We start from the raw sequence: 19,750 nt of genomic DNA, 5'->3' as shown, positions 1-19,750 counted from the left end.
TCAATAGGTGCTACCCACAGCTACTTATGTGGTCAAAATGATGGTTAAGGAACTACATGCAAAGTAGTTTAAAATTGTTCCACTTGCAGATGATACAATAGGAAGGGGAATCACCCATATCTGAAGATCTTTCTGATCCATTAATTGGGAAATTAAATTCTTCCTATTTAACATTACAAATGTATGAAGCAACAAACATACCTGAATATGTTCACTGGTTACAAAGTAAGATATGTTTTTGAAACACAATTAGGAAAGGAAGATTTGTTATTTTGTTGACTTCTTCACAGAATGTCTCAGCAAGAGAAATATGGATTTTTAAAAACTGAAAATCATAAAATGGTGAAGAGTTTCATTGGACTCCAACACTGACAAAGCTCCATCAAAATCCAGATGAAACATAACCCCACAAGCTGTAATCTCGGATATCTAGGATCTCTTGAATTAAAAAGTTCTAAGCTCCGGTGGGCTAAGCTAATCTGGTATCTGCACCAAGTCTGGTACCAAGTTGGTCAGTCCCTGGGGGTAAGGGACCACCAAGTTGCCATTGACCTAGGTGAGAAACTGAGCAGGCAGAAACTCTTGTGAAGATGCGATCAATCTGTGAATAGTCCCTTCACTCCCAGTCTGGAAATAATGAGACTCAATCTTAAAGAATATTACCCTAAGTAATAGGGAGCTATGTATTGTTGACAGATTAAAAGAGCTTTTTCTGATGAGTAAAATCCTACTTTTTATTCATTTCAAAATAATATTTCATGGCCATAATTATACTGAAAATAGATTTTTTATTAAAAGTATCTCTTAATAGAAAAACATGTACATATCATATATAAATATTATGGAAACAGAACAAATAGCTTACATTCATTAAAACTTTCTGAAAATCACAAAACATTATGCTGTTGTAAACGCTTTACTAATAAAATTAGCTCCTTCAGAAATTTCAAGATTCATCACTTAATGTTTCCCAAACTTTTCTGATACTTTATCAGAACTCAGAGTCCTCATATGGCCCTCTATTTAGAGAAAATCCATTTATCTTTCATAGTGCTTGAATCAGCACACACACCTGTAAACACAGCAACAATTGCACTGATATCCTTTCTATGTGGAATAAAAGATGGTTTCCCATGCAAGAAAATTCTTGTCCTCCTTGTCAATACAAACAAACAAAAAACCTATACTCCTGGAAATGTATCTGAAAATGTAGATGCTTCAATATGGTAGGGAGCCTTTCACATACGTGTATGTGTACTTACACATACGTGTGCACATACACACAACCCCACTCATCCCTTGCCATTCACATTCAGGAATATTCAGATGAGGACCAGTTTCCTCTGAGGTAGCAAACATATCCATGAAAGATAAGTTTTAAAGGTGCTCTTTACATGATAAAAAGCCAAAAGACAAGCCAAGACTTTTCAGAATATTCTTGGTAGCCATTTGCTTCTATACCCTCACCCATACTTAATGGCCTCCACTGGTTCATGGACCTTGGATGAAACTCAATGATTCTCATGGTCCACGATTCTTGTGGTCTTCCCTTTGGCTCTGGACTGGCTCCTGAGCTCCTTATTAAGGCAATATCTTCAGTTCTATAATGGACTGGACACCATAATAAAGCAGACCCTATCCTCTTTTCTTTCCCTAGAGTTTATATAAGCCAAAAAAGGTCTTGGTTTCCTCAAAATTGACCAGTGAAAATGCAGAGACATTGACATACAAGCTGTCGGCCCTGGTGAGATTGAACACAGCCCCCAGGTAGCTGCTTTGGGCCCACATCTGCTTGGAAGTACAGTAGTTTATCTTCATTTCTTCCATCAGTACCAAGTCTTGGGGGTAGGTGGGATTCCTTTTATAAAGTATATGTTTCAGGGGCTGATTGTCACACTTCTGGCCCCTGAAGTACACCTTGGAGTAGACAAAGTAAAGGCCAGTATCATTGATCACCAGACTGCGGTTCTTATATTTGACTCCAGAAACAAGGGTAATTCCATAGGTGTCCTCCCATTCAAGGGGGATGCCTTGTGATTTAGGTTTGCCTAGAATCAGAGAGGAGCTTTAGATGAGGGACATTTACACATCTGAGCACATTGCTTCCATATCCCAACTTGCTCTAGCAAAAAGTCATCTCCAGAATCACTTAGAAATAGGAATATATCTTGGTGTAGTAGAAAGAATATGAGACTTAGAATTAGGAGACCCGGATTTGAGACTCTTGGCAAATTACCTAAGGCTCAGTCCCTTTATCTGTGAAAGGAGCATTCTAAACAGGATGGTTTTCAAGGTCTCCTCTAGTGCTAGGAGTTTATGAGCTATTGATACTACATAAAGTACAACAATGAATTCAATTCCTGAACCCACTGATAACTCCCTTTGTGACTTAGACTATATATACTGATTCATCGTATCATTGTCTCTGCTAATACTAATACTCCTTTGCTAACTTCAACAGGCTATCATAATGATGCATTATAGTGTCTGTAACTTGATTTGATTCAGGGATCAGGATGCCAAGACTCAAAAATAAAATGGCCCCAAAGGGGTCATGTACTAAGAGATGTCCAGATCCCTAATTTACAGACTACTGAAGCTGGTTAAGGCCCTTAAACTCATAGAGGTTAAGCTCCCATCTGATTCAGAGATCTCAACAGCAATATAAGATCTGAGACTGAAGGAACAAAACACCAGAGACTATGCTACTTTCCTAAGATTCTACAGAGAACAAATAGTGGAGGAAAGATTTGAACCCTTGTTCTGTGACTCCAAATGGACTTTGCTATCTCTATAAGGCATGCGGTCTCTGACACATGGTCATCCAGACGTCATATGAAGACTTTTTAAATTTATTTTTAATTTAAAAAAATTCTTAGTAATGCCTTATGTTTCCAAATAAATGCAAAAATAGTTTTCATCATTCATCTTTATATAAAACCTTGTGTTCCAATTTTTTCCCTCTCTCCCTATCCCCCATTCCCAAGACAGTAAGCAATCCAATATGGATTAAAATGTACAATTCTGATACGAACATTTTTAAAGGCAGATAGCATACTACTTTGTGAAAAATCCTTATCTATTATGGTTGTGGTTAATTTGCTCTAGGAACTCTATATTGATATCAAATTATTTATATCCAGTTAATGATGACATTACTTAGTGGTACAAGGAACATCCTCTACCCCATGTCTGCCTTCCCCCTTGTTTGCATTTACCCTATTTCTTTTGCCAGGTACTGGAGACTTGCTAGATGAGGTCATTGATTAGGCCCCACCCCTTTACAAATACAACCCATTTAAGACTAGATATTTTAAGATTCTTTCTCATTCTATAGAAGAAATGACTAATCATGGCTTCCAAATAACTATAGTTGGAAAATAAAACCATCTCTGTGGTTTTATAATAAAAACCAGAGTTTTCAAAGGTATGTACAACCAATTCTGTGGGTAATTCAGGAAGGCTATAGAAGCTAAGAAATTTGGGGTGGAGTTCTTTTTCCTCTAACTAGTTTGCCTGAGAAGCCCCTCTTTTCAGTCAATGGTTTCTCCTCTGTCCATCCTGTGCCCTTGTTACAAACCTGTTAGATGGGCTGCTTTCTTTAATGCCTTCATTTCCAATGTGTTGGGGTGACCTGCATTATTTAAAAAAAAAAAAAGTTCTTAAGAATACCATGCAAATTACTTCATTGGTACAAATATAAGCAGGGAATCACCACATGAAAAGAAACCATTTAGAACATACAAGAGGCAGATATCATGAGATCATGTGACTCTTCATGGCATGGTATTTCAACCACAGATATCTAAGTATTAATATATCAAATAATATAGAAAAATTTTACAAATTAGGAAGGAAAAGATGTGACAGTTGGAGGGAGTTGACTGAGATCATGTTGGTGATAGAAGATATATTGAAATGCTAGAGTATATAACATTGAAAAAGTTTAAAAATCACTACAATGACTAAGTAAAGATTTTTAGCTAGCTAAAATATATGCACAATAAAAGCATGAATGGAGGCTACCTTGGATTATGGTTAGTTTCCAAGACCTTCTCTGGTTTAGCACTCAGATGAATTTTATTGTAATACAATATGTGCTCCAGATCATTTCTCTCTATTAGGGTATCCCGATTTTCTGCATTTGTTTTGTATATCTATCAGTCATCAAGCCCTATTCCTTCTGTGCTATATTTTTAACTATCAAAAAAAGTCTCACAATTCCTTCTACAATTACACATATTATAGTATGTAAATGACATGATCGAATTATCACAGATAATTAATTGGCTCAGGGAACTTTCCCTCCTCTTCAGTGGTGGTGACTATAGATGCTCAATATGGTATTTGCTGACAGATAGATTCCTACATCAGTTGGTTTTCTTTGATTGTTTTTGACTGGTGGGAATGAAGGAGGAAGAAGAGGAGGTAGAGGAGAAGATGAAAAGAGTATGACCATGAAATCAGCTCAGATCAGTTGTGGTGGTACAATGAGAATCAAACATGGTATAAGAATTGCCCAATTAGGGGCAGCTAAGTGGAACAGTGAAATGACTAGATTTTTAAGAGGTTACTATTTTGGGAACAAAAGATGGTGCAATGGATAGAGCACCAATCTTAGAATTAGGAGGACCTGAGTTTAAATTCTACCGGAGATCAGGCCTCAGACACTTAACGCTTTCTAGCTATGCGACATTGGACAAGTCGCTTAATCCTAATGGCCTTATACACAAAAAAAGATGTTATCACTTTTCCCAGACCCTCAGTTCCCATTCATGATCAAGAACAACCGAAAGGCAGTAAAGAGAAAAGCATTAACAAATACTCAGAGAGCCATTTGCCCCTGCTCCAAGCATAGTCATGGTCAATGTGGCAACTGGTGTTGCTTATAAAATGCCTCAGGGAGCTATTTTATATTTAGCATATGTATATCTTATATCTCACAATGGGCTTATGAGTTCCTTGAGAACAGGGACCAATGTGCACATTTCTTGAATGAAAGGAAAGAAGCCTTCCTGAGAGTCAGGAGACCTCTAATGGAAGCTCACCTTTGACAACACATTATATAACTTCTCTGAGCCTTAATTTCCTCATCTATAAAAGTGGATTCTAATTCTTGTTCTCATAGGACACTGAGGACATTGCTTTGCAAACTACAGAGTATTAAACAAAACAGTTGTTAGAATATAGAAGGGTTGGTTTAAAGCCTGTCTGTGATGATGACATTCTGTCTAATATTGGACAAATCAATTAACCTTCCAGCTTGTCTTGTTTCCTCATCTCTAATTGAAGGAATTGGACTAATTGGCCTTTAAACCTCTAATCCTAAGGCACAGGCTTCATGTATTCAGCAATCTGTGCCTACAGTGTGAAGAAAGAACTCTGTGCTAGATCTTGAGGAGGAGACCATGCTCTTACCATTATCTAGCTCAAAGTCTAGAGCAGGCAGAGAAGACACAAATCCATGTGACTATATTACACAGTATTACAAGAGAAATTTATATGATTAAAAAAATATATAAAATCTGAGAGGGAAAAGTTGGTACTACCACTGGGGATCATGGAAGATTTCCTGAGGAGATGGCACTAGATTGTAGAGGGCTTAAGACAGGAGACAAAGTGGTTTCAATTTTACCGAGGTGGCAATAGGGAGCTACTGAGATTGTTGGGAATGATATAGCTATATCTCTTAAATGAGTACCTTCTTATCTTCATATAGGCCCTCAATAACACCAAGTACATAATCTCAATAGCTCAATAATTGGTCTTCCTATATGCATTCTTATGTCCCTCCAATCTACCCTTCTTAGCCCTGAGACTAATCTTCCTTAACCATACTTCTAAATGTGTTACTATTAAGCTCAAGGATCTTCTGTAGCTCTCTATTACCTTTAGAATCTTATCTGCTTGTTGTAATGAAAGCCCTCCACAACCCAGAGTCACCTTTTCTTATCCCATATCATTCTTCTTTAAGTTCTTGATGCTGCAGCAAACTGGACCACTCTCCATTCCTCAAACACACCCTATGCTACCCGTGCTGCTCCCAACTTATGGAACATCCATATTTTCCCTTGATCTGTTAAATTCCTAAACTCAATTCAAATGCTACTTTCTCCATGAAGCTTTCTCTAACTTCTCCCTATTTACATTGAACTCCATGCCCTGTCCCAGTCTTACCCTTTACATAGTCCATAATACTTAATTTTAGATTTCTTAGATGCATTTGCCATGATGTATTGTATATGATTGTTTTCTCTGCTTATGTTTGATCATTCTACTTGACTATAACTTATAGTACAATAGATCGTTGGGCTGGAATCAGGAAGGCATACATTCAAATCCTGCCTCAAATATTTCCTAGCTGTGTGACTCAAGGTAAGTCACTTAGCTCCTGTCTGCCTCAGTTTCCTCACCCATAAAAGAGAGATAATCATAAGTACAAGTTTCCCTAGGTTGTTGTGAACCTATTGAGATATTTGTAAATTACTTTATATGCTTGAAAAAGAATTTTATTAATACTTTTATTAATATTAATTACTAGTATTATTATTGCTCTTTTAAGATAGGGAGTAGATCTTAACTAAACTTTCTAAAAATCACATTAGTAGCGATGACATTTTCTTTTAACTTGACAAGTGATGGAATTTGTCAAGTCTGCTCAACAACACCTCTGCAGCAAAGTGCTCAAGTTAAATGGAGCTCTGCCAAGGAACAGTCTTGCCCATGATACAGATAGAATATAGCAGGTAGAATTGGAAGAGACCTAGAGATCATCCAATCTTCATAATTTTTTTTCATTAATTTTTTTTCCCTGAGGCTGGGGTTAAGTGACTTGCCCAGGGTCACACAGCTAGGAAGTGCTAAGTGTCTGAGATCAGATTTGAACTCGGGTCCTCCTGAAGAAGAAAGAATCAAACCATAGAAACTTCTTAAGTCCTTGACAGTCCAGTTATATACATGATTATATCACCAGCATAAATGAGTCATGGTGATTTACGAATTTGAAGTGTTTTTCAGTTTATTAGGATCCTATACTCTGGTTTACTTGTATTGGGCATAAAAAAAAACCAAGCCTATTGGTGACTTGTCTATGAGATGTCTGACCACCTTACATACTGGAAATTTATACTAAGCAGGTGATAAGGACTGAGAAGTAGAACTGATCATTTCAAATTATCAAACATCTTAATAATATTCATAGCTAGATCCAAATAATACCTTGTCACTTATATAGAAGCTTACAAATAATCTCATTTGATCCTCTTGGGAAGTAGTTATTATTATTATCACACCCTTTTTACAGATAAGGAAACAGAGTCCAAATGACTTCTTTAGTGTCATAGAGTAATTAAATGCATAAGGCTGGATTTGAACTCAGGTCAGGTCTTCCTGAATCCTAATCCAGTACTCTATCCACTATATTACTTAGTTGCCTTCTTAAAATTGTTATTAGCAATATTGCAGTGTGGAGGTGGTCTTGCTTCTCCCAAGATTGGACCTGAAAAATAATTTCCCCTACGTTTTATCTTGTTTACACAACTTCAAGTACAGACCTGGTGATAATCTGCATGTCTCATCAGGGAACCAGATAAGACTCATCACAAATTGGCCAGGGGATGACATCTTTCAGCTACTGCAATTCTCTCTCTGTTAATTTTTTTTAAATAAACATTGCTTTTTAAATCATGTTGAGAGAGAAAAATCAGGGCAGAAGGGAAAAACCATGGGAGAGTTAAAAAAAAAAAAAAAATCCAGAAAAAAGAAGTGAACATAGCATCTGTTGATTCACATTCAATCCCCATTGTTTTTTTGTTTTTTTTTTTTTTTTTTCTGGATGCAGATGGCATTTTCTGTCCAAAGTCTATTGGGATTGCTTTCGATCAGTGAGCCACTAAGAACCAAGTCTTTAATTGTTGATCATCAAGCTACTGCAAATTTCAAAGACGATATATTAAGTAGCTGAGAGGTTTATTTTTTGGTGATAGGAGAGGTAGCTGGACTGACTAAATCACACATTGTGAAAGTTAAAAAATCAGTAATGAAGTATTGTCTTTAGTATTAGAAACTCATTTATTTTTTGCTATATATGATATGAAGCATCCTAAAAATGTTATCTTATTTGATTAAACTGATACCCTTTTTCTTAAGCCCTCTCAAAGTTTGGTTTGGTTCCCAGTCTGACTGTATCATTTTTATTTCCTCCTTCATGGACAAAAATCAATCACCAATCAACCAATGGACCTACAATATAAGCTGTACCACCAATAATTAGGAGCTGCTCAGAAAAGATCACTAAAATTCCTAAATCTAGATTAGAGGCCTTCATAATACACACATGCATGTGTATGTACAGCACATACACATAAATACATGTACATGTTTATAATGTACATAAATATAACTCTCAACATAATCAGTTTTCTTTGAAAACTATGGATTTTATGAATGTAAAAAAAATTATTTGCCTCAGTTTCCTCATCTGTAAAATGATCTGGAGAAGGAGATAGAAAATTACTCTAGTATCTTTGCCAAGAAAACCCTAAGTGAAATCAGGAAGAGTGGAACATTCCTGAAATAACTACATATATTATTCTGAAAAGGGGTCAGTAGGACTCACCAGCTTGCTAAAGAGCTCCATGACACAGAAATGATTAAGGCTCCTCCTCCAAGCTCATTATCTGAATAGCTGGAGCACATATTTATTTCTCTGATTCAGCTCCACTTGGAGACAGTATGAGGCTACTCTTCACCACCATATATGGCACTTCATTGTGTGATTTCCATTTTGTGTAAGAAGGTAATCCAATGGAGCCATCTATACCCAGAGAGAGAACTGTGGGAACTAAATATGGATCACAAGATAGCATTTTCACTTCTTTTGCTGCTTTTTGCTTGAATATTATTTTCTTTCTCATTTTTTTCCTTTTTAATCTGATTTTAATTGTGCATCAATATAGTTTTATAAATACATATGCCTATAGTGGAGTTACTTATATTTTACCATGATTACTTGCCATCTAGGGGAGGGTTTGGGGGGGAAGGGGAGAGATGAATGATTAATATTATTTTTTGCAAGGTTTTGCAATGATTAATATTGAAAAATCATCCTTGCATATGTTTTGAAAATAAAACACTTCAATAAAAAAAAACAGAAAAAATAGAAAAAAAAAAATAAGGTAATCCAATGGACAAATAAATGGCCCACTGTTTCTGATACCCAAGATCCAAGGAAAGCTTAATTCTAGCTTATTACTTACTTATTCTGAGTTTCAGAATTAACTCATTTTTCTATTTCCTAATAGAAGCACTCTTGCTCTGATAACTACTTGCTCACCTAGGAAAAGAAAAAGAAATGCTTCACAAGATTCATAGATCCATCAGTGTTGGATGCCCCCTCTTCCCCCCCCCCCCTTTCAATCCAGATTCCACATAAGCCTTCTATGCCTTTGTAGAACTTTCTTTATAAGCTTCTGTGGCCAGAAACAATGTTATCACCCATGAGCCAAAACTCTGGTTGTAAACTTTTATATTCCTAATGAGTTTGGTCTTCAGATGAGAGACATACAATCCATTATAGAGTCCATATATGAATCCTTTCTACTTTTATAGAATTGCAATTGAATGTGCTCCATTGGTTTAAAGAATTAAAGGATCGTTTCTATATCAAATGTGGCATCCAAATAAGATGTTAGTAATTAACAGTGTAGGTTAAGGAAACAAAGTTCAAATTTCACAAAGCATTTTATAACTAAAGAACTGGATTCAATGCAATATAAAATCCTTGTTTCACACCTCTCTATTCTTCACGTGTCTACCTTATCTTATCTTTTCACTTACAATGCAATCTCTTTGAGAGAAGAGATCATAAAATCATAGATTTTGAGTTGGAAATGACCTTGAAGAACATTTAGTTCAACTGCAATTTTGAGGCTCATAGTAATGAAGTAACTTGCACAAGATCACATAAGTAGTAAATAGTACAAATAGGATTTGAATTGAAATTCTCTCCTTTTTAAAAACTCAAAGTTCTTTCTGCAGTACCATGTCAACTGTCCATGACACTATGCTGCGCAGATGTTTTAGTCTGCCCTAGTACTTTCTTCAGAGATGTTTGTTGAGTTAAATTGAATTATTGTACTTCCAACTCTTTTCCCAACTCCCCCACATAACCCCATTCCTGTTTTATTAATACATAAGCCTACCACTACACATTTGCAATTATTAAGATCTGAATATCTAAAAATCCAATTTAATTTGACCACTGATAACATGCTGTGTCACCCACTAGTTAGTAGCATATTACAGAATGTGTGGGTGTAAGGCACGGCATAAAAGTAGTAGTAAACATCTTTATACCTGGAAATGGAGGTAACCCAATCATAGAGTAATAGTGAAAAACAATAGCTAAATTTCTCAAGAAGTACACTGATATCCACAAGATAGTGAAAGAATCAAATGGTCACAAAAGTATTATTTGGAAGAATTCTATGAAAGCCCATGATGTCAAGGCATGGAGGTTTGAAAATCTACATACAGATTGACCAAAGTATCTAGCCATGGATTCAGTAAAGATTTAGTAACTATCAACTAATCTCTAACAATGATTATAAGAGAAAGTACAATTGCCTCCAAACGCACACACAGCCAAATCTTAGTCATCCTTGGAAATAGGAGGGAGTCTACCTATCTCTTCAAAAATCTAGTTGACTTATAGCTATTAATAGAATTAACTCAAAAGGGAATTAAGATTGAGATTATATATGTGTGTATGCACCCCAAAGTCATTCTGAATTTGATACTTTTGTCTTATTTGACTTATTTTATTTATACCCTTCGTTTGCAAAGATATTCAAGACTACAAATATGTAATCTAGTAATATGAGAATTAAAATAACCACAATGACCAGCAAAAGAGTTAGAAGTAGACTACAGTATGTAATCAGTAATCACCTCACAGAGAACAGAAAGGGAAGGAATGTAAAGAGGAGTTCTTTCATAAATTTGATTGCTTGCCCAGATTTACATAGGGTGCCTCATATACATGTATAAATACGACTCACCTATTTGTTGCTCAGGAGATGAAACTACCTGCCCATTGTTGGTAGACTGGCAAAAGAAAATATATAAATGTAAGATGCATTTAGTCTAGCAAATAAAGGGGGTCTTACTGTCAAGCCTTTAAAGTCCTAGTCAAAGATCTAAACAAACCTCAGATCCTCTTCTTAACTACCATAGATTCAAAAAAGGTTAACATTCTTTGTGTCTCAGTTTTACTATTGGAAATGTCCTTGATCTTTTAAAATCAAAAGCTCCTAATTTCACATTCATGGGACTTGTTTCTATTTTTCTACACTGATAAGTGATAAGTGCTTTTTTGGTTGGAATCTCTGATTCCAATTTGGCCCCCAATTCACTTTCTGATCAAAGAATAGATAAGTTCAGAACTAGAACCTCAGAAATCATTCTGTCTAGTGTAGAACCTCCAACCCTCAAGCCTCACTTTGCCCCTTCCATGCCTCTATCTCTCTATCTGTAGAATGGGGTGATTAGTACTATCCACTTCACAGCAACCAGAAAAAGGATTATAAAGTACTTCATGGAGCAACTATCAATTATCTCCCATAGGTAGCAATCAAGTAAGAATTAGCTCAGGCTTACCTCTCTGAGTTTAGCTATCTCCTCCTGCAGGTGGAAAAGTTGAAACATTCCCATTCCCAGTCCAGCCAGGGCCACTAGAACCATAAAAAAGACCAGAAGAAGATAGAGACTTGTGTTGTTGGTCCTCTTCTTTAGAGATGAGTAGGGTAGAAAAGGGGGAGAATGGGGCAGTGGTGTTGGTGGTGGTGGTGGTGGAGGCGGAGGCGGCCTCCTCAGACCAGGGGATGGACAGCGAGGAATTGTTACTGGAGGAACACAGGGAGGGCTAGCCCTGCTGTCCACCCAGTAGATTTGAGGGTAGAGATAATTCAGGTTCTGCTGCATGGCAGACAAGTAGTAAGTCCCAGGGGGGCTGGTTCTTCTGGTGCAGAAGGCACTCTTCTCTTCCTTTTTGAAGAACCAATACTCCTTCAGTTGAAATAAGTGTTTAGCAGGGCAGGGATTCCTGCGGAGGCTGTACAAAAGAAACTCAGGTCTATCTTTATACAGCCGCAGAAGCCCAGGGAAGCCTTCCTCTTGTTCTCAGCATGTGCAGATTCTCTGAGAGCCATCTACTATCTGAGGAAGCCTCAGGAAGCTTAGAGCAAACCTCTGAGTTGTTTCCACCCACAATCTTCTGACGTAAACTTTCAAAAGTCTCAGGCTTTTATCCCTGCCTGGATGAGAGAAAACTAGCCCTAGACCTTAGACACTACTAGAGTAAATTCAAGTCAACAAGCATCTGGTAACCCCCCCTGGGTACCAGGATTATCCACTGATAGACCACCTCTGGATATTCCAATTTTAACCTTGCACTTCCCTTGATAGTGAAGACTCTCCTATTCCCCTCCTCCAGATCTGCCTTCTACATTATAGTGAAAACCTGGTCATTTTGCCATGTGCCTAATTTTACATGCCTACATGGATGCTAGTAATGAGAACCACACACGTTACTTTCATTCTCTAGAAATGTCATCTTTAAACTTTATTTGAACAAGTGTTAACTTTTCTTTTCTGGGTTTTAAAAGCCCAGAGAGAAGAAATTATAAAGGAAAAGAACATGATTGATGGTGTCAAAAACTGTAAGGAGGATCAGGATTGAGAAAAGTCTATTAGTTTTGGCAAGTAAGAGATCATTAGAAATTTTGGAATCAAGTTTTGGTCAGATTGGTTAGATTGCAAAGTTAAAAAGAGAATAAAAGGGAAAAAAGTGGAGGCATCAGTTAGAAACAGCTTCCTTAAGGAGTTTAGTTGCAAAATGGAGGAGAGTTATGAGATGAAATATCAGTGATGGACAGCTTGGGTGAGAGGTTTTTAAGTAGAAGAAACATGGAGTGGGGAAGCAGGCAGTAGACAGGGAGTTTGCAGAAAAGTGAGAGCTGAGGAGTTAGAGGGGACATCCTGCTGGAGAAGGCGGTATGGAATGGGAACACTTGTATATGCAGAGAGGTTTGCTGTGGCAAGAAGGACCACCTCGTCAGGATAAATAGAGGTGAAGGACCTAGTGGGAGAAAGCATCTGAGTGGGTAAGATAATGATGAGGGGAAATCAGGAAGCTCTCTGTAAATGATCTTGACTTTTTCAGTGAAATGCATGAGGCAAGGCTTTCGGTTGAAAGAGTAAGGGGGAAGGACAACCGTGGGAGTTTTGAGAAAGGATGATAAAGTTTGAAAAAACTATTGTAGTGGGTGAAATAGTCAATTAGGGATTAAGGGGATTGATTGCCTTGCTGCAGTGGGGACCTAGTCAAGATTATGTAACAAATTTACAGTGGACCAAACCCAGCATGGTTTCATAATTTATTCCAAGTTTAATTATTCCAATCAGTAGCATATGAGTAGGAATGAAGGCAATGGGTGGTAGGAGAATTGATTGGTGAGAGGAGCAGCTGAATCATGAAGGAAGTTAGTTCTTATTCTGGGCCAAGACTGGGAGTCAGGTTCAGAACTAAATGGGCTATTGTGTGACATTCTGCAGCAGCTTTAGAACGTCCAATCAAGACAATCCCCCAGTTATTTGCAAGACATTAAGATAAGACCTATTTTAGAGTTGATCCAAAGGTTTATATATACTCTAAATTGGATGCAATAGGCTTGGCCCAAACCAAACCTATTGTGATTTGGTCCTGGAAGGTTAAGAGAGCAAATAAAACTTTGCTTCCAGGAAGATTTCAATGAATACATAACCAAGTGTCTCAGAATCACACCAGTACAAACTATCCTTTTGGGACAGCAGTAGAAATGGAATGATGAGGGAGAATGGACAGGAGTTAAGAAGGTTGACTCAAAGGCTAGGATATAAACACAAAATTGAGACAATCCCTGCCCTCAAGAAGTTTATGATACCTTCTGAATCCAATTCTTCCTGTGCAACAAAAAAATTCGGTTCTACACACATATATTGTATCTAAATTATACTGTAATATATTTAACATATATAAGACTGCTTGCCATCTGGGGGAGGGGGTTGGGGGAGGAAGGGAAAAAATCTGAATAGAAGTAAGTGCAAGGGATAATGTTGTAAAAAATTACCCATGCATATGTACTGTCAAAAAATGTTATAATTATAAAATAAAATTAAAAATTAAAAAAAAAAAAAAAAAAGTTTATGAGCTAAGTAATTTAGGAGTTTTTGTAGCTGATCACTGCAAAGGATGGGGAAAGAACAAATCATAATGTAATCTTGGAATGAACAGTATTAGGGGTAATATTAAGCAGGCATTCACTCAGAACTCAGCAGATTCATTAGCTCGGTCAGTGAAAGTATTTATCTTTGAGGTTGCTTCCTTATCTGATAAAATTTCAATTTAGATCTGAACATTAAAAATAGCACCAGAGTTGGTTTTCCTAGGGCTTACCTGATTCTACTTCATCCCTATCACTATCTCCTTCTTCATTCCTCCTGTCCACTCACCTTTGTTCATCCAGTTCTACACAATCATCTCTACCCAGAAGGCCCTGAGGTCAACAAAAGTATCCCCACTTCTGGGATGTGGGATCATTGTTGCCTCCTTACATTTCTGTTTCTATTCCACTCTCCAAAGCTGCTGGCACCATGATCTGTAAGAAATCAAGTACATGGGGTTGCTAAACTTTTGTTTTTCCTGGTCTAACCTGAAAAAAACTTCAACTCATTCTTTCCCTGCAGGTATTCAAAGTCAGTAGCAGAGCCTGCTAAAATGGGCCTGCCAACTGGAAGAAAGAAGCCTGAGAGCTCCAAGGAAGAAGAGAAAGAAGACATTCTGGAAATGTGACCTGTTATGAAAGAATGTTGCCAAACACATGTACAAATGGTACCAAGCAAGCTTGGGTGAATTCCATTTTAGCTTTGAGCATAAAATCAAGAGCAGTCAGAATGAGGATATTGAGGAAGTGGTCAGACACTCAAACAGGAGAGGTTTCCTCTAACAGAGAGTGTCCTGGTAGCTAGAGCTAAGAGTCATAAGCACAGGAGTCACTGTGCTCAGAGCAGTACCTTCTGAGCTCTGAAATGTCTAATTCCAACCTATCTCCCCCTCAGAGTCTGTCAGTCAGTCAATAAACATTTGTGAAGTGTGTCAGGCAGTGTGCTGAACAATGGGGATTTTTTAAAAAAGGTAAAAAAGACAGTTCTCATTCTAAAGAAGCTCACAATCTAATGGGGGAAATATTAAGTTAACATGTCCTTCTAAAAAATCCATGGATTTCTCATAGACTGGGACATAGACCTAGAGCTCAATCAAGATATAATTCTACTTCAAGTTCAGAGATCATTTTTATGCCCTGTTTTGTTTCTGGGTAATTAATCTTAGAAAATTGCTGGGTCTTTATCCAGGCCATGTTCTCTAATCATGGGTGTCCCACAAGCTTCTATCTTGGGCTCTTTCTCTTCTCCCTCAACACTTTCATTTGGTGATCTCAATGGTTCCCATGGATTTAATCAACCAGCTCTCTGCTGATAATTTTCAAGTCAACTTAAACCCAGCTTTAACCTAGTGCTGACTGGCATTCCCAAACAATTCAAATCAGATGTCTCATAAACATCATAAACACAACTCCCAAACTGAACTCATTATTCCCTAAATTCTCCCCTCTCCCCACCTTACAGTCAAGGGTACTAATATCCTCCATGTCACTCAGGCTCATTACCTTGGTGCTCTCCTTGTCTCCACTGCCACTACCCTGGTACAGACCCTCATCCCCTCATACCTGGACTACTGCAAAAGCCTGGTGTTTGCTCCCCACCCATACAAATTTCTCTCCACTCCAGTCTATCTTCCACTCAGCCAACAAAGTGATCTTCTTCAAGTCTGAGTCTGACAATGTCACCTTTCCATAAATAAATAAATTCAGTGGCTCCCCATCACCTCTGTAATCAAATATTAAAATACTGTGGTATTCAAAACCCTTCATAATCTCAACCTACCAAGTACCCCGCAATCCTGTAACATTGATCTTATTCCTACTCCATCTCCCAACACCAGGAATTGTCACAATCTGTCCCCCATGCCTGAAATATCCCCTGTCCTCATTTTTGTCTCCCGACTTCCCCGAGTTCCTTCAAGTTCCTGCTAAAAGCTCCCTCTAACTTGGAGCCTCTCCCAATCCCCTTTAATTATAATGCTTCCTTTTGTTGATTACTTCCAATTGATCCTATATATAACAGAGTTATTTGCATAGTCTCCCCTTGTTTGTACATGTTTATTTGCATAGTCTCCCCTTGTTTGTACATGTTTATTTGCATAGTCTTCCTCCATTTAGACTGTAAGTTTCTTATATAAGAACTGTTTTCTTTAGTCTTTGTGTGTGTGTGTGCATGTATACGTATCTTCAGCACTAAGTACAGTAAAAACACATATTAGGTACTTAATAAGGATTTGTAAATTGACTAACAAGGACTTGGAGTTGTTCCGGGAGAAATTTCTTCTACAATGCCCATAAATCAATGTCCAGTTCTCAACAATATTACATATCCAGCCTACTTCATGGAAATAATGAATCCCCCTTGAAAGGTCAAATCATTATAATTTGTACTACATATTTTCATTGAACTGGACTCAAGTAATCAAATTTTATCTAATTACAAATTCAGAAGACAGGACTCCTCAACTGTAGACTATACTAGAAGATGACTCATAAGCTCTATTAAATGTATCTATCATCTAGTGTCTCTTTAGTAGGAAACTAGAAAAAAAAAAAAAAAGCTTGCATAGTGTATTAAACATAACATCCTATTTATTGCCTATGACATGAGTATTTAAAACCTGAGATGAGGAAATAAAAATTTTATGTGTAAAACAATTATACACAGTAGAAGACCCTTAATATTTGTTGCAGGCATGAGTGGACATTCAAATTTACCCTCAAACATGCTATGTGGATAAAAGGCTTCAGTGAGGGAGGGAAGAAGAAAAGTAGCAGGTCAAAGCCCATAGCTTCCTAAAAGGAAAAAAGGCCCTACCAAAATATTAAATAGCAGTCCCATAGTTAAAGTCTGTCTCCACCTACTAACATTCCACTGAGTTGTGATATGAGAACATGAAAACCCTCCTGACCACCTTTCCCCACTATCAATTCCCACCATGTTTCTCAGTTCTTCAGGAAATAACTTTGAATTTCAAGACACCCCCTTGAAGATGCCTCTTTCTACCCAATGGAGCTCTTTTTCAGTCTCTTCTGCTATAATAATACAGAGCCTATATTTTCCTATTTTCATGTTAATCTCCAATTCCAATATTTTTCCTTTTGGTTGGCTTCTTTTTTGTTAGGATTTTTTACTAGGTGAGAACTCAGGTTGTCTGGACAGTGACAAGGTGAGAATTCAGGTTGTCTGGACAATTACAAGGTGAGAACTCAGGTTGACTTGACAGTTCTCTGGCTCAGACCTGTAAAGTGAGTTTACACCTTAGGAATCCTAGAAGGAGCAAGCTCATTGGTTGAAGTGGTTCTTCCCAGAAGCCCTTGCATTATCCCACGCAACCTGAGTTCTCACCTAGTAATCCTAACACTTTTTCTTTCCTATTTCCCCCTGACAAGCCGAGGAGAGATGGGGATTCTCTTTCAGCATTGCACTCAATTCAATGAATAGTTGGCTGATTTCCTTCTCCATTGGACTCCTTCCTCCACTGGACAACAGAGGATCAAGACAGAGAGAAGGAATCATTCCAGTCAGAGCTGTGAGCAGGGGAGCTTGACCACAGCTGCTTGAGCTATGGGCAGATGTTCTAGGAGGCAGGACTACATCAGAAAAAAAAAAAAAAAACTTCTGAAGTGTCTTAGTTTGCTAGAACAAACTGACAGTCTGTGAGAGATCTATTCAGGAAGCAGCTTAGCATGGAAGAGAATATAGCCCTTTTTCCAGATGAGTAATATGGATGCACCATCCTTAGCCTAAGACCATGAATAGCAAAAACATGGAAACAAAGTGGGTGGCGCTTAAGCGGGTAATGACTAAACATATCATGGCACATTAAGAAATGTTGGTTTTGAGGAAAACATGAAAAGACATAAATTTATAAAGGGTGGAAGAGGTAGATCCAGCAAAATTATATAATATTTTAAATGCAAATGAAAACATCAAAAATTAGTTGAATTCAAATTAAATACCAGGCCCAATATCGATTCCATAGCCTAATGATGAAATACACCTTCCTGATCTCAATGCTGAGTCACCCAGGAAATGACTACTGATGATAACTGTTCTAGGTAGAGTTACTATTTTGCTTTGTTATAAAGGATAGTGAGGAGGGGGAAGAAAAGAAAAGTTAGTATTATATTTATGTAAAGAACAAGCATCAATTAAACTCATTTAAAATGACCATGCAAGGAATTAAAGTCTAGAAGTTTTTAAGTTCTCTTAAGGTCTTTTAGTTGGCTTTCATTTCTTTATTCGTCAAATCTTTCACAGATCATGAGGCTATAGATAGACAGGATCTCCTGATACATTTAGGTCACTGGTGTCAAATTCAAGTAGAAACGGGATGTTGTGGAGGGTAGAGGGTTGGAGTGGAAGGAAGGAAGGAGGGGTACTAAAGCAAACATAAGGATCTTTGCAAGCTTCATATTGACTTTTAAACTGCAATGCTGTCTTTATCTTATTGTATTTTTGTTAGTTTTGTTAAATATTTCCCAATTAGATTTTAATCTGGTTCAGCTCTATTCCCATAGGTTGCTTTTTTGACATCTATACTTTAGGCCATACAGAACTTTTTCAAGGTGCTAAAGAAGTGCTTTGAAGCTACTGAATATTGAATATTACCTTAAAATTCAAAAGAAAATTTGAAACTGCTTTGTGGCCGGGCTTTTGTTACTGACATTTTATTACCATCTAGCCATCTGGAATCTTCTGTGCTTTCTAACAAACCCAGCTGTAGCTCTCTGCTCATCAAAAAAAGGAAATGGTGGCAGACACAGTTAGTTCTCTTCACTTACAAAATATTGATGTATTCCCTCCTTCCAGCCTCTCCCCACCATTAATAGACAGAAGAGCTGATCTTCAAATTCTTCTACTATCTGTGCATTCCATCCATTGGCTTTTCTTTCTAGGTTGGCTACAAGTTGAGTCCCTCTGACACACCTTGAAACTCAGGATTTCCAAAGATGAGAGAATGGTTTGCTGATGTGATCATAGCCCTTTGTGGTCTGAACTGTTCCAGGGTGCAGTGGAACATGTGTACAAGTCGCCCTGAAAAAAAAAAAAAAAAAAAAAAAACAGAAATTAAGCTGTCATTTTGTTCCATGGGACCATATCTCATAATACCCATTGGTTTTTCAATCCCAATAAGCCCTAAGAAAATTACCTAGCCCCCAGTTGAGTGCACAGACTCTTTAAGGGGCCTCTCTAGGATGAGAAACAAAATTGGCAGAAGGCCCTAGACCATCACAGAGCAATGATAAGCATTGTCTGGCATGAGCAGCTTTGGGTAGCTGATGCTTATATATTGTATAGATACATCCTGTTTACCGGTTACCTAGTGCTCCACCTTACAGAGTAGTCTGCTTCTCATTTCTTTTATAGCTCACCCAGTTTGTGTGTGTTTGTGTTTTCTGAGTAGGTGACAGAGTTTCATGTGAGAAGTTATATAGGGTAATGAACAGAATGCCATACTTGAATCAAAATCAGATTTGGGGTTATA

The 19,750-nt window shown here is 37.5% G+C and overlaps 1 protein-coding gene across 3 annotated transcripts in view; it reads right to left on the bottom strand.

The window, feature by feature from the left end:
* Positions 1–816: 816 nt before the first annotated feature.
* Positions 817–19,750, bottom strand: part of FASLG (Fas ligand) — a 41,298-nt gene continuing 22,364 nt past the window's right edge. For 2 of the 3 annotated variants that reach the window (XM_074308370.1, XM_074308369.1), the window contains exons 2-6: positions 19,192–19,299; positions 11,659–11,732; positions 11,061–11,106; positions 3,581–3,634; positions 817–2,048 (exon numbers count right to left, since the gene is read on the bottom strand). In XM_074308370.1, coding sequence (XP_074164471.1) covers positions 1,654–2,048; positions 3,581–3,634; positions 11,061–11,106; positions 11,659–11,732; positions 19,192–19,285 — 663 coding nt within the window. In that variant the 5' untranslated portion in view covers positions 19,286–19,299 and the 3' untranslated portion in view covers positions 817–1,653. Of the gene's footprint in view, positions 2,049–3,580; positions 3,635–11,060; positions 11,107–11,658; positions 12,215–19,191; positions 19,300–19,750 lie in introns of those variants that run through there. The other variant, XM_074308368.1, reaches the window with a different exon arrangement.

The sequence above is a fragment of the Sminthopsis crassicaudata genome, chromosome 4, assembly GCF_048593235.1.
Source record: "Sminthopsis crassicaudata isolate SCR6 chromosome 4, ASM4859323v1, whole genome shotgun sequence".
In the NCBI taxonomy this organism is placed as follows: domain Eukaryota; kingdom Metazoa; phylum Chordata; class Mammalia; order Dasyuromorphia; family Dasyuridae; genus Sminthopsis; species Sminthopsis crassicaudata.
The sequence above is the reverse complement of the archived record's forward strand: the minus strand, read 5'-3'. Positions and strand labels throughout refer to the sequence as shown.